This window comes from Neophocaena asiaeorientalis, unplaced genomic scaffold, assembly GCF_003031525.2.
Source record: "Neophocaena asiaeorientalis asiaeorientalis breed wild unplaced genomic scaffold, Neophocaena_asiaeorientalis_V1.1 scaffold33, whole genome shotgun sequence".
Classification (NCBI taxonomy): domain Eukaryota; kingdom Metazoa; phylum Chordata; class Mammalia; order Artiodactyla; family Phocoenidae; genus Neophocaena; species Neophocaena asiaeorientalis.
In genome coordinates, this window is record NW_020171988.1 from 2635749 (window position 1) to 2662741 (window position 26993).

The window sequence follows — 26993 nt, forward strand, 5'->3', positions numbered from 1 at the left end:
CTTAGGAAAATTCCAAGGACGTATGTACCCTTGTGTTGTGCAGGAAGAGTGCTCACTTCAGGGCATATACACCAACAATGGGTATTGTCACTTTCTTTTATTCCATCTTTACCAATTTTACTGACCAAAAATGATGTCTCATTACTGTTTCAAATTGCATTTCTTTGGTTACTAGTGAGGATAACATTTTTCATTATGTTTATTGTCTGTTTACAATTCCTTTTTGGGAAATTCCTCACCCAGTGTTCTTTGGACCAGCTCCTAATTTTCTAGGCAAGTAACTGCCACTGACTCCACTAGTCTTAAATGACCATCCCTCTGCCTCCTGTCATGTCTGCACAGTGGAGCTGAGCAAAGAATTACCAGGGCATATACCAGGAAGTGTGGAAAACTAAATGGCATGAATATTCCCAGAGTTCAAGTTCATCAGGCCCCCTCCACCTGGAAGTCCCCGGTGCTTTTATCCTGACACCATAATCTCCCCAGTATAGGTTACAATTAATTTCCACTCTTGAGAAATTGAAATGAACTGATATATTCACAGGGTGATTATGGCATTCCGGGCTATGGTCCTATGGGACGAAAAGGAGCAAAGGTAAATATGGAAAACAATTATTTCTTTAATTGGTGAATCAATTAAATGGTGTGTTGATTTATTTATGTTCTCTGCTGAAAATTGTAGGGCCACAGAGGATTCCTTGGAGATATGGGTCAAAAGGTATTGTGCATATAACTTGTCAAAGTTACCATGATCTTGACCTTCTACTTGAGAATTAAGATCAGTCTGTGGATCTGAATGAAACAGGAAAAAAAAAAGCAAGACAATCGGTTTGCCTGAGCTTCATGAAGAAAGGACCATACTTAACTCCTATGAACCTTTAAATTGGAAAATTTGTCCTTCACTGCCTGATGTCCCTTGTCTTGAAACCCTACCTCTAGGTACCCTCTCAAGTTTAGTCTTTTCTTGATTTCTCTACCCTGGTGATCTCATGCAAAACTCTTGCCTTCTGCTATTGTACCTTGCCCTTCATTATCGTGGCTTTCACTTCCTCTTACCTGAAAGATTACCATATTCTCATTAGTCTCCTACTTGCAACTTTAACCTGCTTCAGTTAATCCCAAACACTACTCTCTTGATTTTTCCCAAAGTATAACTTAATTATGTTACTCTCTTGGTCAAACATCTTCTAGAATTCCTCATTGCCTACCAGCCTGAAATTCACCTCCAAGCTCTACGACAAGACATTCCTTCCATTTCAACCGGAGTAGCTCAGGTTATATCTGTTTTATACACTGGAATTCTGTAATAAGATTTATCTAAAAAAAAAAAGCATCCTTAAAAATGAACTTATTTACAAAACAGAAATAGACCCACAGACATAGAAAACAAACTTATGATTACCAAAGGGGAAAGGGGGAGGGATAAATTAGGAGTTCGAGATTAACATACCTACACTACTATATATAAAATAGATAAACAACAAGGACCTACTGTATATATAGCACAGGGAACTACACTCAATATTTTGTAAAAAACTATAAAAGAAAAGAATTTGAAAAAGAATATATATATATTATACATGTGTGTGTGTATAACTGAGTCGTTTTGCTGTACACTTGAAACTAACACAACACTGTAAATCAATTATACATCAATAAAAATTAATTACATAAAGTATCTTGTGTATCTTCCAATCATTGATGCTCAAACTAAAATAGAAAATATGGAATAAAAAATAGAATGTCTAAGTAAATTGAATCAACTACAGTATAGGAAAATAGCCAATTTTTGATTCCCTTAAGAGTGCTTTTAATTGATGAATTACCAAAAGAGATTCTTTCCTTAGGTGGAGAAGGGTTCAAGAAGGGACTATATAAATAACTGTTAGGATAGGAGTTCTCATTGTAAAGGACCAATTTTCTAATTTGCTGATAAAGAGAGAAAATTAGCATATTTCAATTTACAGATAAATGGTAAATTAGCATATCGATAAGTGTTAAATTAGTTTTCCACCAAAGTCAGAATAAATTTCTTTTTACCTTCAACTTTTTGAGGAATGATTCATGAATTTAGGAAGTAATTCATTAGTTAGTACTTTATGTAGTCAATACCCCATACGTTTTCCTTGATTTTCAAGCATTTTTCTTTAGGTATTTTTAGTAACTGATTGGATAGCCATTGTATTGATATTGATGCATAAATATTTGTATTCTCAAAAAATTAAAATAGTTTGGAGAATATCTAGGTGTATCAATGGCTTAGTTCTAAATGACAAGAAGAAATGACATTTAATATTTAATATATGATATAGTTATAAGATCAATTAGATTTTGGTTTGGAGAGAATTATTTTTATTCTTTCATAGCAAGTATTTTAATATCTTGATTTCTTATATCTGAATCTTTAGGGTGTTGTTGGTGATCCTGGAATTCCTGGGGGGCCTGGACCCAAAGGATTTAGGGGACTAACAGTAAGTGACCTATAATTCCAGAAATAATAAATGTTTCTTTGGAAGATTCTGGCTTTTATGTTGTAATTATTAATGTGGATTGTCAATCCAACCCAGGGTCATCTGAAATGCCACTTCCTAGCTGTGTGAACTTCAACACATCTTTTCAAGGTCTCTATTTCTATAACATGGGAGTTAAACTTAATGACACAAAAGCTACTTTCAGCTCTAAAATTCTATGTTTCCATGAATCTGAACTATTTTAAGTATTTACAGATTGATAACAGGCTATTCTAAAAAGTGTCAGTGTCTTCCAGTCTTTTCTAGGGCACATATTAAAGTGCAGAATATTAACCCTGTGAGTGGAAATGAAGCTGACATCTTCCTACTGTGTCCTGGAGCATTTTCTGACAGTTCCAGTCCCCAGAACCAAGGTCACCTGGTGTATTCATTTTAAGGAAGGCTGTTGAGATGTTCTAAATAGCAAAGTGCAGAGTAGAGTGTTATACTTATTAAAAAACCAAAATGCCAAGACAAGCATCCTTTCATTTTAAAGTTTCAGTGTAATATCAAAGGTCATTACCAGCATGAAAGAGATGCAATTCAACAGATATTTCACATCTGACTGGACACATTTCATTAGTATCTATATCCATCACCTTGAGTTATGGGAATGATACAGCCAACCCATGTCCTTATATATGTGGGGAATTATTTTTCTTATTTGATTCTTTGCAGATAGCAGCTTTTTATTAGATCTCCATGTGCTCTAGTGTATCCACTTGTTTAAAGAGCCAGTTCTAGCTTATGACTAATTTAGATTTAAATGCACAGCCAGTGCCAGAGCAAAGGATATCACTAAATGAAGAGGCTAAGAGGGAAATGGATGTTTACCAATAATTAAGAATTACTATTTAGGTTGAAAGATAAAAATCATATGATCATCTCAATAAATGCTGAAAAATCATTTGACAAAATTCAACATCCTTTCAATATAAAAACTCTTAACAACTTGGGTATAGAAGGAAATTACCTCAACATAATAAAGGCCATATTTGAAAAATCCACAACTAACATCACACTCAACAATGAAAGGCTGAAAGCTTTCCTGTGAAGACCAGGAACAAGACATAGGTGTCCACTCTCACTACTCCTTTTCAACATAATACTGGAAGTCCTAGCTAGAGCAATTAGGCAAGAAAAAGAAATAAAAGTCATCCAAATTGGAAAGGAAGAAGTAAAAGTGTCTGTTTGCAGATGATATGATCTTATAGATAGAAAATCTTAAAGTCTTCATTAAAAACTGTTAGAAGTAATAAACAAATTCAATAAAGTTTCAAGATACAAAATCAATATATAAAAGTCAGTTGTGTTTCTATACACTAACAATGAACTATTGGAAAAATTAATTTTTCTGTGAGTTCTGTGGGAAAAAAGAATGGCTATTTATATTACACATAAGGAATTTGCTTAACTTGAATTAATAGTTGTTTTTGCTAAAAATTTTTTTTTTAATTATAAAGTCACATTAAGGCTGAGGTAGTCTCCATGGATAGAGGATGTGGAAACTCATGTATATTTCTACCTGCAGCTCACTGTAGGTTTGAAAGGTGAGGAAGGCTCTCAAGGACCTCAAGGCCCTCCTGGACGGAGAGTAAGTACACTCATGAGAACTAAGGGTCATGTGCTGCTTCCTAGGGTGCCCACTGGAATGAGCACAGAATTTAAAGTCAGAATCACTGGTTCAAGTCCAGACTCTGCTTCTTGCTACCTGGGTGCACTTGGACTAGTCCCTGGGTCTCTCAATTTCCTTCTAAAATGGGAATGACATGTCCTGTTGGAAACACCTCAAAAGGTAGCTGTGAGGATCAGATAGTCAAATGTGAATGCTCTTCATAAACTATAAAGTTCAATGCAAATATGAGCTGTGACTGTTAATTTTTACTGAAGGAAAAAAATAGGGATGAGAATGCATAAGCTTCATTAAGGTGTCCTGACAGGTTGATAGGATTTCCCAAACCACTATTTTTGCCTTCCTGACCTCACGATATAGACGCTGGGGAGATTTGGAAATAAAATTGCAACTTTCCACTGTGATTCAATTACAAAAGAAATGGCACCTCTAGAAGCATTCCTGGACAGAGACAGGCACATCTCCCACTGACAAGATATCCATATCTCTATTTTAGTGCCTTATGTGTTATTGTGATGACATTAACATGTCTCTCTCCCCTAAAGAGAACAGTCAAATAAGAACCAAATGTTGCCAGCATCTGTGTTTTGTGTGTGAGGTGCAGGAAGCATTGTGTAAGGACAGGAGAAACTGCTTCTCTTGTTTTGTGTATTGTGATTGTTTTCTGACTACCTGGAGGGGTTCTTTAACTTGCAACTTTATAAAGAAAACAAAAACTTGGATGTTTTGTGGAAAACTGAATCTGTAGTAGAATGGTAATCAACTCACTGTGAAGGATACTCTGGTACAATCTTTTCTTTCTTTTGAATTAAGGAACTGGTGACTATTCTTAGTCATGTGGGTGAGAATCTGGTCTCTGAGTCAATCTGGACTGGTCTGGATTTGCCTCCTTTCCAGATTCTGGAGCTCTCCCTGGAGGTCCCATATCCTCCTGCTCTTGTGTTTGGCCATGCTGGTCTGGTATACCATGGTTTCTCTGTCTCATGCCTGTGGTCCTCAGTCTCTCCTTAAGGAGTTGCTCTAAGTTATTCTTAAACTCAGTCTTTTGGAACTTACTCTCCACAGTTCCGATCTTCTGTAGGATATGGGCTGCCTACTCTATTCATTAGCTGGAAACTCTTCCTCTCTCTGTTTAAATGGCTGTGCATTTTTTTTTTCTGTTTTCTGCTGTCACTTGTAAATGGAAAAATAAGACTCTGAATCTTTTAGTGAGATGCATATTTCTTGATTTGGGTCAGGAAGAAAATATGCCCCCAGTGGGTAGAATCATGGATGCCATGACAGTTCTGGTTAATACCAGCAGCACACAGTGGGCCACATCAGCATTCAGCAGACACTTAACTGTTCAATGGATGGATGAATGGTTGGATGGATAGATGGATGGATGGACAGATGCCCAGTTGTCATTTAGAACAGAGGTTCTTACACTGACATTCATGGATGAGCTTCTGAGGGGTCAGTGAAATCATACAGCAATCATGAGCATGTGACAGCATTTTCTGAAGCCAGCAAACATCCTAGCTTTCAGTGTTTGATCAATTAAGCTAATGTCTACCTAGACTGAACTGAATGGTTTTTCTAGGACGACAAGAAGGAAAGAAACAAAAGTACTTTTTAAAGATACTTGCACTGCAGATAGAACATTTAGAAGGCATTTCTCATAATAATACTTAAAAGCTGCCCAAAGGGATTCATATGTGCAAACACATTAAGAACCAACTGCCAAGAAGAAGGCTGATCCTGATAAAAAGGAATTAAAAAGAAAATGAGAAAAGCTCACACTTGTCAAGAAAGGGAGATGACTGTGTTTAGCGCCTTCCCTGACATCTCACCCAATTATCTGTATTCCTTTCCTCCATCACCTTCAGCATTTATGAGCTTAGTGTGTATGCTCTCCTTCTGTGTAATGTCCATTTAGCTATATAATTGTCTTTTTTTTTCACATATGTTGAGGCTGTGTGCTGCTGCCAGTGTTTTAAATATACTTCAGTAAATGTCTCTCCTTCATGCTACTCTTTGGGAAGCCTGCTGTTTATAATTTTAAGTATTATTATGAGAAATGCCTTCTAAATGTTCTATCTGCAGTGCAAGTATCTTTAAAAAGTACTTTTGTTTCTTTCCTTCTTGTCGTCCTAGAAAAGTCATTCAGTTCATTCTAGGTAGACATTAGCTTAATTGATCAAACACTGAAACGGAAACGTTTATACTCTCAGTGTGTGGGGGAAAAGCACTGAAGACTCCAATTCACATACCAATAACTTGCTCTGTTTTTGTTTTCCTAGGGCCCTAAAGGCATGGCAGGGCAGCGGGTATATTCTGTATGTATCGCCTTATTCACACACACAAAAATGCAACCTGTTCACTGGGAAATGAATATGGCCACTTGGAATTCACTGCGTTCATGTTTCTTATTTTCTCTCTCCTTTTTCATGTACAGCAATGTGATCTAATCCAGTTCATGCGGGACCATAGTCGTGAGTATCTGTCTCTTGTAGAGCATCATTGATTAGTGAGGGCACTTAGGATGAAGGCAGTGTGGGGATGTGGAATCAGTAGGCTGAACTCACTGGTTGAGAAACCATATGTCCTTGGCAGCAGGCTTGCTGTGAGTGCCTGCTGTGGGAACAGCTCACAACAAAGGAGGAAGGAAAAGGCACATGCCTTAGCTCAGAGGTGTGCTTCCTAGAGGGAGAGAAAACATGCCTGTGGGAAACAATCAGTGACCAACTCAAAAGGTGTGTGACTCAGCTCACACTAGTATAACAATTATGTACAAAGGCCTGGAGGGCATGGTGTTAAAGGGATGGACATGGGGATCTGGGGTTGTTTGGCTACTTAATTAATGAAGGCTGCTTGAATGGAAGTCATTGAATCTGGTTATAGGAAGTGATGGGAAGCAGCAAGAGAATAGTTTCACAGACTCAGAGACATAGAGAACAGACTTGTGTTTGCCAAAGGAGTGGGGGGTGGGGAGGGATTGATTGGGAGTTTGGGATTAGCAGGTGCAAACTATTACATATAGAAAGGGTAAACAACAAGGTCCTACTGTGTAGCACAGGGAAGCATATTCACTATCCTGAGATAAACCATAATGGAAAATAATGTGTATATGTATATATATGAATAACTGAATCACTTATCTGTACAGGAGAATTTAACACAACATTGTAAATCAACTATGCTTCAATAAAATAATTTTTTTAAAAAAAATAGTAGTTTCAGCAAAGGAATAAAGCAGGGTCAACAAAGAGAGAGGTTGTCTTTCGTTATGATCAAAGAGAATATGAGGTAGAAAGAAACCCAGTGAACTCATTTCTGGAAATTTATGCTAAGGAAATAAAGGGGAAAAAAACTATAGGTACAGAGGTTGTTGAAATATTATACATTAGAGAAAAATGACTATATAAGTAGACTGTTTATACTTATAGAATAATTGGGTTATAGTCCATCATGCTCTGATAAAATATTAAGCAGATATGATTTTTATGAAGACTCACACAAATATGAAAAATATTGTCATTAAAAACTAGAAAATTAAATTGACTCTTCATTTTTACATATAGGTAAATATATATACATAGAAACAAATACTAGAAGAGGAATTGGGAAAATGTAACCATGTATTGTGTTAGGGTGGTAGAATTCTAGGTGATTTGACTTTCTTCATGTTTCCATTTCAATTTATAATCATGCCTATACAATCACAATCAGAAGAATGGAAAATGGGAAAATCAGAAAGACTTATTATAAGAGACTGGATAAAAATGTAGTCATTGCAAGTGTATGGCCAGGAAAGACCAACAACAAAAACAAGTTTAAAACAACTGTAAGGACTCCCTCTTGCAAGAGCACCAGAATCACAAGTAACTGCTGAACAATCATTGATAGGAAGACACTGGAACTCACTAAAAAAGATACGTCACATCCAAAGACAAAGGAGAAACTACAATGAGATGGTAGGAGGGGGTGCAATCATGATAAAATCAAATCTCATAACTGGTGAGTGGGTGACTCACAAAATGGAGAACAATTATACCACAGAAGTCCACCCACTGGACTGAAGGTTCTGAGACCCATGTCAGGCTTCCCAGCCTGGGGGTCCAGCAACAGGAGGAGGAATTCCCAGAGAATTAGACTTTGAAGGCTAGCAGGACTTGATTGCAGAACTTAAACAGGACTGGGGGAAACAGAGATTCCACTTTTGGAGGGCAAACACAAAGTAGTGTGTGTATCAGGACCCAGGGAGAAGGAGAGTGACCTCATAGGAGACTGAATGAGACCTACCTGCTAGTGTTGGAGGGTCTCCTGCAGAGGTGGGGGGTGGCTGTGGCTCACTGCAGGGAAATGGACACTGGCAGCAGAAGTTCTGGGATGTACTCCTTGGCATGAGTGCTCCTGGAGTCCATGATTAGCACCACTAAAGAGCCTGTAGCCTCAAGTGCTGGGTCACCTCAGGCCAAACAACGAATAGGGAGGGCACTCACCCCCACCCATCACCAGACAAGTAGATTAAAGTTTTACTGAGCTCTGAGCAACACCCAGCTCTACCCACCACCAGTCCGTCCCACCAGGAAGCTTGCACAAGCCTCTTAGATAGCCTCATCTACCAGAGGGAATACTATAGAAACAAGAACTACAATCCGGAAGCCTGTGGAACAAAAACCACATTCACAGAAAGACAGACAAAATGAAAAGGCAGAGGGCTATGTACCAGATGAAGGAACAAGATAAAACCCCAGGAAAACAATTAAATGAAGTGGAGATAGGCAACCTTCCAGAAAAAGAATTCAGAATATTGATAGTGAAGATGATCCAGGACCTTGGAAAAAGAATGGAGGCAAAGATTGAGAAGATACAAAAATGTTTAACAAAGACCTAGAAGAATTAAAGAAAAAACAAACAGAGATGAACAATACAATAACTGAAATGAAAAATACACTAGAAGGAATCAATAGCAGAATAACTGAGGCAGAAGAACAGATAACTGACCTGGAAGAAGACAGAATGGTGGAATTCACTGCCATGGAACAGAATAAAGAAAAAAAGAATGAAAATAAATGAAGACACCCTAAGAGACCTCTGGGACAACATTAAACGGACCAATATTTGCATTATACCAGTCCCAGAAGGAGAGAGAGAGAAAGGATCTCAGAAAATATTTAAAGAGATTATAGTTGAAAACTTCCTTAACATGGGAAAGGAAATAGCTGCCCAAGTCCAGGAAGCACAGAGAGTCCCAGACAGGATAAACCCAAGGAGAAACACACCGAGACACATAGTAATCAAATTTACAAAAATTAAAGACAAAGAAAAATTATTAAAAGCAACAAGGGAAAAACAACAAGTAACATATAAGGGAACCCCCATAAGGTTAACAACTGATTGCTCAGCAGAAACTCTACAAGCCAGGGAGGAGTGGCATGATATATTTAGAGTGATGAAAGGGAAAAACCTACAACCAAGATTACTCTACCCAGCAAGGAACTCATTCAGATACAATGGAGAAATCAAAAGCTTTACAGACAAGCAAAAGCTAAAAGAATTCAGCACCACCAAACCAGCTCTACAACAAATGCTAAAGGAACTTCTCTAAGTGAGAAACACAAGAGAAGTAAAGGACCATATCATACAGAGAGAAAATTAATAAGGAAACACAAGCTTTAAATGACACAATAGACCAGGTGTATTTAATTGATATTTATAGGACATTCCATTCAAAAACAGCAGATCACACTTTCTTCTCCAGTGCACATGGAACATTGTCCAGGATAAATCATATCTTGGGTCAAAAATCAGCCTTGGTAAACTTAAGAAAACTGAAATCATATCAAACATCTTTTCCAACCACAACGCTGTGAGATTCGAAATGAATTACAGGGGAAAAAAAACGTAAAAAATACAAACCCATGGAGGCTAAACAATGAGTTACTAAATAACTAAGAGATCACTGAAGAAATCAAAGAGGAAATCAAAAAACACCTAGAGACAAATTACAACAAAAACACAGTGATCCAAAACCTATGGATGCAACAAAAGCAGTTCTAAGAGGAAAGTTTATAGCAATACAAGCCTACCTCAAGAAACAAGAAAAATCATAAATAAATAATCTAACCTTACACCTAAAGGGACTAGAGAAAGAAGAACAAACAAAACCCAAAGTTAGCAGAAGGAAAGAAATCATAAAGATCAAGCAGAAATAAATGAAATAGAAACAAAGAAAATAGTAGCAATGATCAATAAAAGTGAAAGCTGGTTCTTTGAGAAGATAAACTAAATTGATAAACAATTAGCCAGACTCATTGAGAAAAAGAGGGAGAGGACTCAAATCAATAAAATTAGAAATGAAAAAGGAAAAGTTACAACAGACACCACAGAAATACACAGCACCCTAAGAGACTACTACAAGCAAATCTATGCCAATAAAATGGACAACCAGGAAGAAATGGACAAATTCTTCGAAAGGTATAACCTTCTAAGACTGAGCTAGGAAGAAATAGAAAATATGAACAGACCAATCACAAGTAATGAAATTGAAACTGCGATTAAAAATCTTCCAACAAACAAAACTCCAGTACCAGATGGCTTCCCAGGTGAATTCTATCAAACATTTAGAGAAGAGCTAACACGCAACCGTCTTGAACTCTTCCAAATAATTGCAGAGGAAGAAACACTCCCAAACTCATTCTATGAGGCCACCATCAGCCTGATACCAAAACCAGACACAGATACTACAGAAAAAGAAAATTACAGACCAATATCACTGATGAATATAGATGCAAAAGTCCTCAACAAAATGCTAGCAAACAGAATCCAACAACACATTAAAAGGATCATACACCATGATCAAGTGGGATTTATCCAGGGATGCAAGGATTCTTCAATATACACAAATCAATCAATGTGATATACCATATTAACAAACTGAAGGATAAGAACCATATGATAATCTCAGTAGATGCAGAAAAAGCTTTTAACAAAATTCAACACCCATTTATGATAAAAACTCTCCAGAAAGTGGGTATAGAGGGAACCTACCTCAACATGATAAAGGCTATATCCAGCAAACCCACAGCAAACATCATTCTGAATGGTGAAACACGGAAAGCATTTCCTCTAAGACCAGGAACAAGACGAGGATGTACACTCTCACCACTATTATTCAACATAGTTTTGGAAGCCCTACCCACCGCTATCAGAGAAGAAAAAGGAATACATATTGGAAAAGAAGAAGTAAAACTGTCACTGTTTACAGATGACATGATGCTATACATAGATAATCTTAAAGATGCCACCAGAAAACTACTAGAGCTAATCAATGAATTTGATAAAGTTGCAGGATACAAAATTAATGCACAGAAATCTCTGGCATTCCTATACACTAACAATGAAAGATCAGAAAAGGAAGTTATGGAAACAATCCCATTCACCATCACAACAAAAAGAATAAAATACCTAGGAATAAACCTCCTGAAGGAGGTAAAAGACCTGTACTCAGAAAACCATAAGACACTGATGAAAGAAATCAACGATAACACAAACAGATGGAGAGATATACCATGTTCTTGGATTGGAAGAATCAGTATTGTGAAAACGACTGTACTACACAAAGCCATCTATAGATTCAATGCAATCCCTCTCAAATTACCAGTGACATTTTTTTACAGAGCTAGAACAAAAAATCTTAAAATTTGTATGGAGACACAAAAGACCCCAAATAGCCAATACAATCCTGAGGGGAAAAAATAGAGCTGGAGGAATCAGGGTCCCAGACTTCAGACTATACTACAAAGCTACAGTAATCAGACAGTATGGTATTGGCACAAAGACAGACATATAGATCAATGGAACAGGATAGAAAGCCCAGAGATGCACCCACGCACCTATGGTCAATTAACCTGTGACAAAGGAAGCAAGGATAAACAATGGAGAAAAAACAGTGCTGCTGGGAAAACTGAACAGCTACATGTAAAAGAATGAAATTAGAACTCTTCCTAACACCATACACAAAAATAAACTCAAAATGGACTAAAGACCTAAATATAAGGCCATACACTATAAAACTCTTAGAGGAAAACATAGGAAGAACACTCTTTGACATAAATCACAGCAAGGGCTTTTCTGACCCACCTCCTAGAGTAATGGAAATGAAAACAAAAATAAACAAATGGGACCTAATGAAATTTAAAAGCTTTTGCACAATAAAGGAAACTATAAATGAGATGAAAAGAAAACCCTCAGAATGGGAGAAAATATTTGCAAATGAATCAACGGACAAAAGGTTAATCTCCAAATTATATAAACAGCTCATGTAGCTCAATATTAACAAAACAAACAACCCAATCCAAAAATGCGCAGAAGACCTAAATGGACATTTCTCCAAAGAAGACATACAGATGGCCAAGAAGCACATTAAAAGATGCTCAACATAACTAATCATTAGAGAAATGCAAATCAAAACCACAATGAGTTATCACCTCACACCAGTCAGAATGGTCGTCATGGCAAACTCTACAAACTATAAATGCTGGAGAGGGTGTGGAAAAAATGGGACCGTCTTGCACTCTTGGTGGGAATGTAAATTGATACAGCCACTATGGAGAACAGTATGGAGGTTCCTTAAAATACTAAAAATAGAATTACCATATGACCCAGCAATCCCACAACTGGGCATATACCCTGAGAAAACCATAATTCAAAGAGATGCACGCACCCCAATGTTCATTTCAGCACTATTTACAATAACCAGGTCATGGAAGCAACCTAAATGTCCACTGACAGATGAATGGCTAAAGAAGATGTAGTACATATATACAATGGAATATTACTCAGCCATAAACAGGAATGAAATTGGGTCATTTGTAGAGACACGGTTGTACCCAGAGGCTGTCATATGGAGTGAAGTAAGTCAGAAAGAGAAAAACAAATATCGTATATTAATGCATATATGTGGAATCTGGTAAAATGGTACAGAAGAACCAGTTTGCAAGGCAGAAATAGAGACACAGATGTAGAGAACAAACGTATGGACACCAAGGGAGGAAAGCCGGGGGGAGGAAGTGGGGTGGGATGAATGGGGAGATTGGGATTGACATGTATACACTAATATGTATAAAATAGATAACTAACAACCTGCTGTATAAAAAAATAAATAATTAAAATAAAATAAAAAATAAATTAAAACTCTAAGGCCACAGCGGGAGAGGTTTGGTACCACTGAGGATGAGAAGAGAGAGGAAGAATTGTGAAGAAAATCTATTGGTAGGAAGAAGTGATGAGTTTAAACATTTTAGAGGCAGAGGAATGCTGTGTAGACCCTAAAGTGAAATGATCTACAGGCAGAAGGGAAGCTGGAGTTACTAACGTCCTTAGAGCCACAGGGATGAATGAGCTTCCAAAGGATGTGAAACTAGAGAGACAGAAATGGAATTCCAAGGATTGAACCCAGGGAGATCCATTAGCAAAAAGAGCAGGCCCAACACCAGAAAAAATGGCACTGCAGAGATGAGGAAGTCCCAGGTGTGGGCAACTTGGAAAGTGGCAAGAAGCAGCCAGTGGAGAAAACTCCAAGGTTGAGTGGGGGAACCCATGTCAAAGATGTCACTTGAGAGCTGAAAGGCTCTTCAGCACAGGGAGGAGGTGAGAACCAGCCTGGGGCACAGGGAGAGGACAAGGGGAGCGTTATTGTAGGGAGAGGAGTGTGTGATCTAAATCAGGGAAGACCCAAGGGGTGGAAGGGGCAGGGAGGTGAATACCTATCTTGGAGGATTTGGGGTGTGAGGGCATTTTCCAACACTGCATGAAAGGAGTTAGCCAAGAAATTAAGGGGTTGTTGGGGAGTGGGCAGAGTCTATAACCAGACAGGGTGCTGATCAGAGAGCATGGAACTCTAGAATACAGAACTGAGATAGGGGTTTGGGTGACAGGCCTTTGGAGCTAATTCAGATGCCCTGCAAGGTTGGACTCCTTCTGCACCATGTTTGTTCTTCAGCCCTACAGCAGCTCCAGCCACACTGGCATGAGGGCCCTGGGATGGTGGGTGGGAACTTCCCCCAAAATAAAGTAAGAGATCTAGGAAGCTGGGGAGAAAGGAGAGAGAAAGGGAGGTTGGGAATAAAACAGGAGGGCCCAAGTAATTGGAGTCTTAGAAGGAGAGACATAAGAAAGAGAATTTTCAGGAAAAGCTAAATTGAAAAAAAGAAACACCCTAAAGGAGGTCAAGTAGTTTCCCCAGACTGAAACTCAGACAAATGCACCTAATTCTAGAGTTTGTTCTTCTGGCCTCACAGCTGGGCTGGAGGTTAACAAATGGGACTTCTTAGTCAGGAAGAGAGATCTATTTCAGGCCTTGAGATGCAGAGGAGGCCGTGAGTTCTGTGTGCTCTCTGTTGGCAGTCAGCATCTCAGCAACTGTAGGATGAAGACAAACAAAAATGTTCCTAGGGTTGATGTGAGGGTGTCTGTGGGCTGTGGGCCAGCAGGATGGATGACCAATTTGTTGCCAGGGCTAGTAAAATCTTTTATTGTCTCGGAGTGATTCATTTGCTTCCTAGGGATTGAGTAAAATGAACATGGAAATTGTCAGGCCTGTGCTTTCTTCAAGATTTGCCAATATTTCCCCCTGTTACATCTCATGCTTACCAGGTAAATCACTTGGAGAAATCAGATGCTCGGGAGAAAGAAGGGGGTTCCCTCAATCTGGATACAAGATCACACAAACACAGGAGCTGTATTTTTTTTTAGCAGAGACGAAGTTCATTTGGAAATCTCCACAGCTCTGAAGAAAAATAGAGGTTCCCAAGGTGCTCATCAGGGAAGAAAATAAGACCCCGTATTTTAGTCCTGCCTTGTTGAATGGCTCTCAGAAGGCTGTAAAATAGAGACAAAACAAATTGAATTTTAGCTATCTTACCTTTTAATCAGAGGCTCATCTGTTCTGTTTCTAAAACAAGTGATCAGTGATTCAAATTTCAACCAGAATTCTGCTAATGTCTGCTGGCCACAGCTCACAAGAAGGAAAGGTCAGGAAGATCCACAAAATAATAAACTTCTGTGTCCACCCTCCTCCATCCTTTAACCTTGGCTTCCTGTTACTAGAAACTAGCCCCATTTGCAATTAGAGTTAAACAGAACATTAAACTTTGTTGAAATTTTATTTTTTGGATTAATTTTAGTCAGCATTCCAAAAGTGTAACAGACTCTTTCTCTCTCTCTCCTCTTTATAGCTTGTTGGAAAGGTGAGTATTCTTACCATATTATGCAGCTTGCTGAAATAATTCTTGCATTCTGACAAGACCATATACACACTACTATATATAAAATAGATAACCAACAAGGACCTACTGTATAGCACAAGGAACTATACTCAATAGTTTATAACAACCTATAAGGGAAAAGAATTGGGAAAAAAATATATATATATATGTGTATGTCTAACTGAATCACTTTGTTGTAACTAACACAACACTGTAAATCAACTATACTTCAATAAATAAAAAAAATAAAAGTAAATGGGCAAAATATTTGAATAAACACTTCACAAAGAAAAAATAAGAAACTCTCATCCCCATGGGAAAAGAGACTTCTTCCTTCTGTGCAGACACTTATTATGACTATAATTTTAAGTGTCATGTTTGGACTTAACTATAAAATGCTGACTGCCAGCTCCCAGATCTTTCACATTGCTGTTCTTTCCAGGTCCTGCCAGTTTCCAACTAATTTTCTTCACGGGGTAGGTCCTGTGTTGCTGGGCAATTCAGTGCAGGGCTGCTCGCTGCCTGACCCATTCTGTTGTTCCATCTGCTGCTGAGTCCATGGACACTGGCTCCTTGGACGGGCAATGTTTCCTTTCCTCTCTCTGACCTCCATTCACACCTTTCACCTCCATGTGCCCACCACTCGTCAGCCTGACCCAGAGGATGGAGGATCGTCTTCTTGGGGCCTAGGCTACAGTCGGTGTTCTGTGTTGCCTTAGACCCCTCGGATGATGTCACCTCTGAGCCGGTTAAGTCAACTCCAAGAGCTCCTGGTCTCCTAGAGGCCTGCTGACATAGATCCACCAGATCTTTGAGCTCATCCCAAAGTTTGGCACCATTCACTTTATTCCAAAAAAAAAAAAAAATTCTTAGTAAATCTAAGCACTCAGTAAAACATCAGGGGTTTGAATTAAATTTATCAGGTACCCTACTGGGCACTAAGAAAGGGAGAGATTAAAAATAAATGGAAACTGCTGCTGCCTTCTAGGAAAATCTGTGATGATAGGTCAGCTCTGAAGATGCTATCTACCACTTCATTAATCGTTTTTAGTATAGGGCTAAGAAATAAGGCATAGTCCATTTTTCTCATTTTCTTGTTCATTATTGGCTTGCATATTTTAAAAATTTCTTCACAGCAAAATGTCTTGATTCAAAATACATCTCAAAATCAACACTTCCTCTTCTATTTCTGTTACTGGTAACAATGGTGGGGAGATGCTATATTTTGAGTTTTATGCATTTTGATAGTTAGCCAGATTGGGGAGAGTAGATGTAGATGAGGGGGTGCTTAATTTTTAAATAATTTCATTTTCTCTTCCTGTGTTCAGACTTTAACAAGGACTTTGAAAAGTTTGGTTTGATACATAGGGCAGATTACCTATGAAATTCCCAAAGTGCAGTCATCATAAAACTATTAGGATTGAGTTGGAGATTACAGACAGTCCCATCTTTATAATAGCTTGTTGAAAGCCTGCCATGGTCCACTGTGCTGCCCCCTTCCTCCTGCCACCCTCGCTGTCATCCCAAAGCCCCTGAAATCCTCTCTCTCTGGAAACAGCCTCTTTGTCCTCTGAATTCCTGTGAAGAATAATAATCACTCTCTACCTTTCAATATCGTGATCTTCCCCAGACAAGTTCCTCGAGGGCAAACTTGGATTTGTTCATCTTCGTATGTATCTCACAGCACATGTTACCCTGCATTTCACATGGTGGATACTCAATAAATGTTTGCACATAAGTGGATGAAAATCTTCCAGCTGACTTTATCATTATTAGTAGATCATTTCTGAAGTTTTTTGTTTTGTTTTGTTTTGTTTTTTTTGCGGTACGTGGGCCTCTCACTGTTGTGGCCTCTCCCGTTGCGGAGCACAGGCTCCGGACACGCAGGCTCAGCGGCCATGGCTCATGGGCCCATCCGCTCCGTGGCATGTGGGATCTTCCTGGACTGGTGCACGAACCTGTGACCCCTGCATCAGCAGGCGGACTCTCAACCACTGCGCCACCAGGGAAGCCCCATTTCCGAAGATTTTTGAAGAGAATAAACTTTCAGATTTTTTTTTTGAATTTTTTTTTTTTATACAGCAGGTCCTTATTAGTTATCCATTTTATACATATTAGTATATACATGTCAATCCCAATCCCCCAATTCATCACACCACCACCACCCCCCACCACCACTTTCCCCACTTGGTGTCCATATGTTTGTTCTCTACATCTGTGTCTCTATTTCTGCCCTGCAAACTGGTCATCTGTACCATTTTTCTAGGTTCCACATATATGTGTTAATATACAATATTTATTTTTCTCTTTCTGACTTACTTCACTCTGTATCACAGTCTCCAGATCCATCCACGTCTCTACAAATGACCCAATTTTGTTCCTTTTTATGGCTGAGTAATATTCCAGCATATATATGTACCACAGCTTCTTTATCCATTCATCTGTCGATGGGCATTTAGGTTGCTTGCATGTCCTGGCTATTGTAAATAGAGCTGCAGTGAACATTGTGTTACATGATTCTTTTTGAATTATGGTTTTCTCTGGGTATATTCCCAGTAGTGGGATTTCTGGGTCATATGGTAATTCTATTTTTAGTTTTTTAAGGGACCTCCATACAGTTCTCCATAGTGGCTGTATGAATTTACATTCCCACCAACAGTGCAAGAGGGTTACCTTACCTTCAGATTTTCTGATAAGCCATAGTTTCCTTTAAAAATTTTCCATGCAGTAAAATTCACTCTTTTGTTCAGTTTTTACACATGCATAGATTCATGTAATCACCACCACAATCAAGATACAGCAAGTTCCATCAGCTCAAATACTCCTACCAATTTCTTTTTAAATAGTAAACTGATGGTGGGCAGTGAAGTCTGAGCATTATATAGCAAAATATCACTGCTCTGTATTTAGGTAACACCTTCAAACTAACAAAGGAGAGTCTTTTCCTCCCTTTACATGTGGGTACCTCTGGTTCTAGGGTTTACGTGACACTTGCGTTTTCCCAGACCTCAGTGTCAACCTATCTCGCTGGAGTAAAGGGAATGGGAAAGGCTTTTGACCCAGTGAAATAACTTAATACTTTTGCTTCTCATTTTTGTAGAAAAGTGTCCAGTGTATCCAACAGAGCTAGTATTTGCCCTGGACCAGTCCTACGATATCACAGAGCAGAGATTTAATGAAACGAGGGACATCATCATTTCTATTGTCAATGACCTTCACATCAGGGAAAATAATTGCCCTGTGGGAGCAAGAGTTGTTGTGGTTTCCTTCGACTTAGACACCAACTACCTCATCCGTGGGTCTGACTACCATAGTAAGAAGCAACTCCTTCAGCTTCTTTCCCAAATTAAATATCAAAACTCTGGAGAAGTCCGAGACATTGGTAACTCGATGAAGTTTGTGGCTCGGAACATCTTCAAGCGGACGTTAGCAGGAGCCAATGTGCAGAGAGTCGCTGTGTTTTTTAGCAATGGACAATCTGCCAGTAGGTCATCCATCATCACAGCCACCATGGAGTTTAGTGCCTTGGATATCAGCCCTGCAGTCTTTGCTTTTAATGAAAGAGTTTCCCTTGAGGAGGCTTTTGAGGTAGGTACTTCCCTGGTCAACATATTTATTTTTAAGATATTAGTACTGGCAGGACAGGAATACTGGGGAGTAGGGGGACAGATGTGGCCTCTTGACCCCTTTGCAATTTTCACAGCTGTATTGTTGCCAGGGTCCATGAAATCCAATTTTTAATAAGCACAGTAGCCAATGATAGCAGCCACCTTTGTTCAGGTCCTGCTGGGCACCAGGCACTGTCTCTAGAGCTTTACATACACACTCAGGCATTCGCCAACCCTCTGAAGTAAATGCACGTTATCTCCATTTAAAAATCAGGAAACTGAGGCCCAGAGAGTTTGAGTGACTTCTTCAATTTTGTACAGCTATTAAGTGGCTAAATCAAGATTTGAAATAGGGCTATCAATATAATGCTTTACCAGCCCTCTGCCAACCTGGTGTTTCTCAAATCTGTCATCTGCTAGCTGTAACTCATTGAACAGCTGGTCTTAACCTGTAATAGGTGAAGTTTATGGGGTTTTTGAACCCTTAATGTGTAAAACTTTGATGGGTATGAACCCTTTTTCCCAAGAGAGGTTCCATCACTTTTGGATTCACAGATTCTCATGGGATCTTTGCTTCCCTCTTTCTCCCCGCAAACTGAAGAACTTCTCCATCTACTGTTCAACTATTTTAAAATCTACTCATTATCCATGAAATACATGCTCCTGGACCTGGGTGGAATCATTATGTCATCCAAGAGGCTATAAAGGTCTTTTTTTTTTTTTTTTTTTTTTTTTTTTTTGGTTAAACCACTGCGCCACCAGGGAAGCCCTATAAAGGTCTATTTTTACACAAATACACATGTCTACTATAAAAAGAAAAGCCTTCTATAACATGAAGAGAGTCAATAATCGTAAGATATCCATGAATATTTTGGAAATAGGAGTCATAGGGAGAATAGATCCTGACAGAAAGGATTGTAGGAATTTGAAGTCGTTTCTATAAAAATAATTACTTCCCAACATAGATAATTTATTTATTGGTTTTGTTATGGTATATGTCCCCCCACTAGAATGTAGGATAGAGATTTTATCTGCTTTGTTCATTTCTGTATCTCCAGCACCTAGAATATTACCTATTTAACATTGTAGCCATTCAATAAATATTTGTTGAATGAATGCATGGATGAATGAAGAACATGTGGTTGACTCCTGTGAATAAACTTCCTTGATTACCAAGGTTACAGTTAATCTTTACATGGGGGACCAACAAGGTCAAACACAAAATGACACCCAAAGTATCCAGTTTCATAAAAACTAGAGAGTAGGAATGTAGTAGCTACTTTCTAACTATAAGACTGGAATGATAATAAATATTACCAAATGCTCAGTCAGCACTTTACAGAAAAACAGAGAGGGTGGTTTTTCTACCTTTTAATTTCACAAGGGAGAAAGAACAAAAGCATGAGCATCTCTGTTGATTGAGAGATCCCCTCATCACCTGGGAATTGTAGATTTCTATTATTGTAATTAAATTGTCTGTATTGCATGGTGCCTCATACAGAGTAAATGCCCAATATATAGTTATTGAGTCTGAATGAATGAATGCTATATATTGCCCATTTCAGTGAGTATCAAAGCAAAATATAATCAAGAAACAGACAAAATCAGGCAGTGTACTACCAAGAATTTTGAATAGACTTAGTGTCCTCTGTCTACATACTTTTGGAATAGAACTTTTAAAAATTGAAGTATAGTTGATTTACATGCTGTGTTAATTTCTGCTGTACAGAACGTGATTCAGTTATATATATATGTATACACACACACACACACACACACACATATATATAGGCATACATATACATTCTCTTTTATATACTTTTCCATTATGGTTTACCACAGGATATTGAATATGGTTCCCTTTGCTATACAGTAGGACCTTGTTGTTTATCCATTCTACATATAATAGTTTACACCTTCTAATCCCAAATTCCCAATCCATCCCTCCCCTCCCACCCCCTTGGCAATCACAAGTCTGTTCTCTATGTCTGGGAGTCTATTTCTGTTTTGTAGATATGTTCATTTGTGTCATATTTTAGATTCCACTAGTGATGTCACATGGTATCTGTCTTTCTCTTTCTGACTTCACTTAGTATGATAATCTCTAGGCCCATCCATGTTGCTGCAAATGGCATTATTTCACTTATTTTATGGCTGAGTAATATGGAATAAACTTTTGATTGGAATTTGTGATTGGAGAAATCCACTTGACATCTGAAAGATATGCCTTCTTCTAGATAGTGTGATTGGTTGGAAATAGTTGGAATCACTACTTAAAGAGGCTAAAGGAAACTTGTGAATGTAAAATTTCTGCAAGACCCAACCCCAGAAACTGATGTATAGTATATAAACAGCTGGTGCATAATCAGAAGTGTGTGAAAATTCAGTGCAGAATTGCAGGTTTGGAGATAAGAATGAGATATTAATATCTACCCCAGTGGGTGAACCTTGTGGTTAACTTGTGGCAGTTTCCTCATCATAAAATTGGGTTGCTCATACCTGTTCTATATGCTTCCTTGGGTTATGTTTAGGATCAAGGGGGGATAGTGTGTGTGTGTGTGTGTGTGTATGCATAAAGATGCACTGAATAGAGCAATGGGCTACAATGCAAGGTGATGGTCATTAGTTAGGTGTTTTTCAAACTCTTAAAGTGTGTGTACAGTGTATTGCTGATGATGACTAAAGAAAATGAGCAAGTAAGCATATACTTCTTTTTCAATGCAGTTTGACAACACGGGAACATTTCAGGTGCTTCCTGTTCCTCCAAATGGGGAATATGAACCATTAGAAAGACTTCGGCACTGTATTCTTTGCTATGGTAAGACTAATGAGAAGAATTTATTGTGCTGAAACACTTAAATGCCTTCTGGGTGAGTTATTAAATCTACCTTTATCAAAGAATTATATTTTTGATTGTAGATTCTAAGTTTTCCAATCCTTCAACACCATATGTCAGAGTTTCAATCTCTGTAATGTTTGAAGTTTCCATAGAATGTGAAAATCGGTTTAGAAGATTATCCCAATTGATTCGGCTTTTCCTGGGGACAATTTGATAGTTTGTATCAAAAGCTTCTAAAATATTTAAAATATTTTCTAAAAGAGTTTGGACATGTCTTATAGACTTTAAGTATACATCTTACTTACATCTGCTTTCAACAAAGACATTCCCAAATTGTCTGCTAGTGGCCACAGAAATTATGGGCACGTTGAAAATTCCTTATTAATTTAAATGATGTGAGATGGAAGAGGTATTGATCAGATGATTAATTTTTGGTAATCAGTCCCTTATTCACTTGAAGATCTCAAACAACAGTGTCTTCTTGTGCCAACATTGAACCAATGATAAGTCTCTATGTGTTTTCAGATAAATGTTTTCCAAATACTTGCAAGAAAGAGATTTTCTTACCTGAAAATTCATACATGGATGTCGCCTTCCTCTTAGACAATTCTAGGAATATAACAAGTGATGAGTTTAAGGATGTCAAAGCCTTGGTGAGCTCAATGCTTGACAACTTTGATATTGCCTCAGACCCTGTAACCTCAGACTCTGGTGATAGGATTGCCTTGTTGAGCTACTCTCCTTGGGATGGGAGGAAGAAGGATGCGGTAAAAACAGAGTTTGAGTTTACAACTTATGACAATCAAGCTCTAATGAAGAGGCACATTCAGACTTACCTCCAACAGCTAAATGGAGAATCCACCATTGGCCGTGCCCTACTGTGGACTGTGAAGTATCTCTTCCCAGGAACACCCAAACTGAGAAAACATAGAGTCATCTTTGTAGTCTCTGCTGGAAGAAATCATGAGAAAAATGAATTCTTAAAGAAGATGGCTCTGAGGGCCAAGTGTCAAGGCTATGGCATATTTGTGATTTCTCTGGGCTCTACACATAAGGAGGACATGGAGGTGCTAGCCAGCCACCCACTTGATCACCATCTGATACAGCTTGGGAGAATTCATAAACCAAACCTGGATTACGTTGTGAAGTTTTTAAAGCCATTTGTGTACTCAGTTAGACGTAAGTCACTATTTTATTTTCTCTTTGTTTTAATAAATTAGTGTTTGTTAGTAGTATTGATAACCTAACATACCTCTGTATCTATAGCTAACCAAAATATGTGAATTAGATGGTGAAAAGGGGACAGGAATAGGACACATCTTGGTTATACCCTGTTTATGCTTTGGTCATAATGCGGTGAGACTTTTTTCATGATATAATGTCTCTTAGCCAAAATCTCAGCACTAGAAGGAACAGAGTGACTGGAGATCTCCTGAACTTCACTTGCTCAATGTAAAGAAGTTCTAGCAGCTCTTAGGTGGTCTCCAGGTTGAGCATTTAAATAAAAGTTTTCCCTGCTACACCTGGTTTATTTCCAACCTTGGAGTACCCTGGAGATCTGTGTGAGAGTGCTGCTCCCAAAGAGTCTGAGCATACAGACCACACAGGAATCTTGTTAAAATGGAGGTTCTGATTCAGTATGTGTAGGATGGAGCCTAATATACTGCATTTCTAACAGGTTCTTCAGTGATGTCAATGCTTTTGGTCACAGATCACACTTTGAGTAGAAAGGTTCTAGGCCAATGGACTACAAATTGTTACCCATTGGACCATGTTAGTCCATAAACTATGAGTAAAGAAAGAAACTGAGAATAAGCATCTAGAAACTTTTAAAGCAATGTGACATTGCCACATTATACAAGTGTATAAACAGTGGACATTGTCTCATTGAACAAGATATAAACCAAAAGTATCAGTCTGCAAAAGGCTAGAAATAAAAATACCTTGCCCTTCACCACAAGTGGTGTGAGAAATGCTCTTTCTATAGAGGTGGTTAACTGGAGATGATTTTGCCCCCCAGATGACATTTGGAAATGTCTGGAGACAATTTTGGTTGTCAGAACTAAGAGAGAGGATACTACTGGTATTTAGTGGGTAGAGACCAAGGATGCTGCTAAATATCCTACAATGCACAGGGCGCCCCCCACAGCAAAGAACAATCCAGCCCAAAATGTCAATAGCATTGAGGTTGAGAAATCCTGCTCTAGAGGATCCCATGGAATCAGAGCTGAACCTTTTCTTTCTGGGAATCTGACAAGTGTAGAGTTAGGTTCTGTTGGAACCAATCCCACCACCGTAGGTATCTTCCACCCTAGGAAGACTCCACCAAGGAATCTTCAATACCACCATAGTGACAACGTCTGGGAAGTTCACTCTTCCAAGTTCACTTGGAAGTTCACTCTTCATTGCAGAAGGAGCTTCCCCTTTCTCCTGTGACTTATATTCAACTGAAGAATCCAGTAATTACCCCTTTGGGAACATCATGTTATTTCTTTAACTCTAAATGCCTTCCATTGTATAATGCACCATTGTATTATGAAAAATGAAAGAAAAAGTGCTTCCAGTTAAATGTTGATACTGACATCCCTGTTAGAGTTTTTTTTATTTTATAGTCTTCAAAAGAGTTCTTTTAGAGAGACTATGATGTGTCACTCTTGTGCTTACATAAAAAGGGAATATATGTGAAATAGACTTGGTTAAGGCATTCCTAAAACTTCTTCTAGTCAAAATTTGACTTTTGTGAGCTCTTTCTTCACTCAGAGTCATTGATACCCATCTTTTCCCATGCAATATTTTTCTTTATACCATCAAGATCGATGACGGATTTTTTAAGAAAATTTTTTCTTAATTTAATTTTTGTTGGTGTATAGTTGATTTAAAATGCCATGCCAGCTCCTGCTGCACAGCAAAGTGAATCAGCCATACATATAATAAATCCACTCTTTTTAAGATTCTTTTCCCATACAGGTCATCACAGAGTATTGAGAAGAGTTCCCTGTGCTATACAGTAGGTCCTTATTAGTTATCCATTTTATGTACAGTAGTGTGTATATGTCAATGCACCCCAATGAAGCAGTACTTTAAAAAGACTCTATGAAATAACACAAAACTGGTCTTGCTAGGCTCTTAAATTAGGCTTTGCAATTATTAGAGCTAGCTTACTTTTGATTTCCATCTGAGCAATGTTGTTAAGCACATCCAATTCACTGTCTTCCCATAACCACTTGGTTTGTAGAGGTTAAAAGTCTCCTTTACTAATACTTCCGGAAATTTCTTCTAAACTGCTGACCCCAATTCTACAAGTTTTGGTGCTGGCACGTTTGTTGTTCCCACATGTACAGGCGATAACAATGGCATCACGATTCCTTCCTCACCAATAGCAACTGTCAACTGCAATTGATGAGAAGACATAGTCTCATTTCAGAGAAATAGAAAAAAATGCTCATCTTAGAACAAGAGAAATATGATTATTATAAAACCATAAACATTCTGTGAGATATTTTCACAGAGTCTTCGATCATTCAATGGTCAAAGATTTCCTTTCACTAAAACCTATTTATTTTCCTGAATGAGGGGAAAATTATATATTTCTCAGTATTCCACAGTTTATAGAACAACAATAGAAAGAGGTAAAGGAACATATTATTTAGGTCAGTTAGCTAAAATCTTTCCTGTGATTATTTTCCTCCTAGGAAATCAGTGTTAATTGGTGCAGAAGCACAGAAATAGCATGATGTAATAAAATATTACTTTTTCTATTAGCATAAGTCTGAGTGAAAAAGTATTATAGGATCAGAATAAAATTATGTTAGCCTGAACATATGGAAATCGTGTCTCTGCATCACAATTAACCCTTAAATGAACAATTTGAGGAGGTCTGTTTCCATGACCCCAGTAATTTTTTGGCTGCAAAATGTTCTAAAATCAAATTCTGAATGCTATTTCTAGTTGCTACTATTTTCTGTTCTCACCCAAGCCAAATTGTGCTGAAATAGTTTAGTGACATTTATTGCTTCAAGAAGATTCCTGTTGGAGTTCTCTTTCCCTAGCAAATACAATTTCTAGTTTAAAAATATAACTATAATTTTCCTCTCTCAATAGGAGGATTCAATCAGTACCCACCACTGATGCTTGAGAACACCTGCAGACTCATCAATTCAAAGGAAGAGGATAATCAAAGTATCAATCTCCTGTGAGTTAGAAAGCTCTGATATTTACAAGTGACTATGGATTGACTGAGGGGTGTGTAACTGCCTGATGGCAGATAAGGTCCCTGAAGGAAAGGCTCTTCATGTATTCCATTTTCTGTAGCAGAAGTTGCACAAAAGCATGCTTTCAGGATTGTTTTTATAACATCCTCATGAGCTTATTACAATTTTGCTTTAAAATTCATGGTTTTCTCAGAAATTTCCATATTGAAATTTACCCCAGAATTCAGTCTCAACCCACCTCAACCTTACTTCTCATCTCTCCCCATCATAAGCTCTGAGTTCCGGCCACACTGGACTCTTGTCTGCCTTGTGTGATCAGAGGTCCAGGAGTTCACCCTCCTGGACCTCTTGTCCCACTGCCTGGGATCCTGTTTCTTCCAGTGAAATCTTACCCATCCTTCATGGCCCTGATTAAACCTGTTTCCTCTTCAAAGCCCATCTTTACACTCAGTCAAAATCCACAGTTTTTCCTTTTTTAATAACTTTTTACACCTCTGCTGAGGCACTTATTACAGTTTATCCCAATGTCTTGTCTTACTGAAGTATGGGGTTCCATGTGATTCATTGTTTCATTCCCAAAACAGCATGAAAGACCCCACAATATCATTGCACATGTAAATAAATTTCTTTAAAATTTTATCTTGAGTGAAAATATAAATAATTAATCTGAATGGACTTGAACCTCAAACAGAATGAGAATGGCCCATTTGGTTGCTCTGTGCTTTTCTCTCTATTTCACCAAGCTTGGATCCCTGACTACAGCCTGTGAAAGCCCAGAGTTAGCCCATAATGGCCCTGTCCCGTCAGATTGCAATTAAGCAAAGAGCTTCTCAAAATAGATGCGGTCTTTCCCATAAATCCCATATATCCAAAATGGCAAGATGAAGTGTTCCTCAGAATTCATGCAAATACATGTTCCTCTCATGTCAGGTTTCATTTA

The 26993-nt window shown here is 38.2% G+C and overlaps 1 protein-coding gene across 1 annotated transcript in view; it reads left to right on the plus strand.

Annotated features, from left to right (window-relative positions):
* COL6A5 (collagen type VI alpha 5 chain) overlaps positions 1 to 26993 on the plus strand; it is a 106208-nt gene that overhangs the window by 47528 nt on the left and 31687 nt on the right. The window contains exons 25-35 of the mRNA XM_024747790.1: positions 545 to 595; positions 683 to 718; positions 2409 to 2471; positions 4042 to 4104; positions 6426 to 6461; positions 6581 to 6617; positions 15366 to 15377; positions 18496 to 18983; positions 21728 to 21821; positions 22368 to 23021; positions 25944 to 26021. Of these exons, the coding sequence (XP_024603558.1) occupies positions 545 to 595; positions 683 to 718; positions 2409 to 2471; positions 4042 to 4104; positions 6426 to 6461; positions 6581 to 6617; positions 15366 to 15377; positions 18496 to 18983; positions 21728 to 21821; positions 22368 to 23021; positions 25944 to 26021 (1612 nt within the window). The remainder of the gene's footprint in view (positions 1 to 544; positions 596 to 682; positions 719 to 2408; positions 2472 to 4041; positions 4105 to 6425; positions 6462 to 6580; positions 6618 to 15365; positions 15378 to 18495; positions 18984 to 21727; positions 21822 to 22367; positions 23022 to 25943; positions 26022 to 26993) is intronic.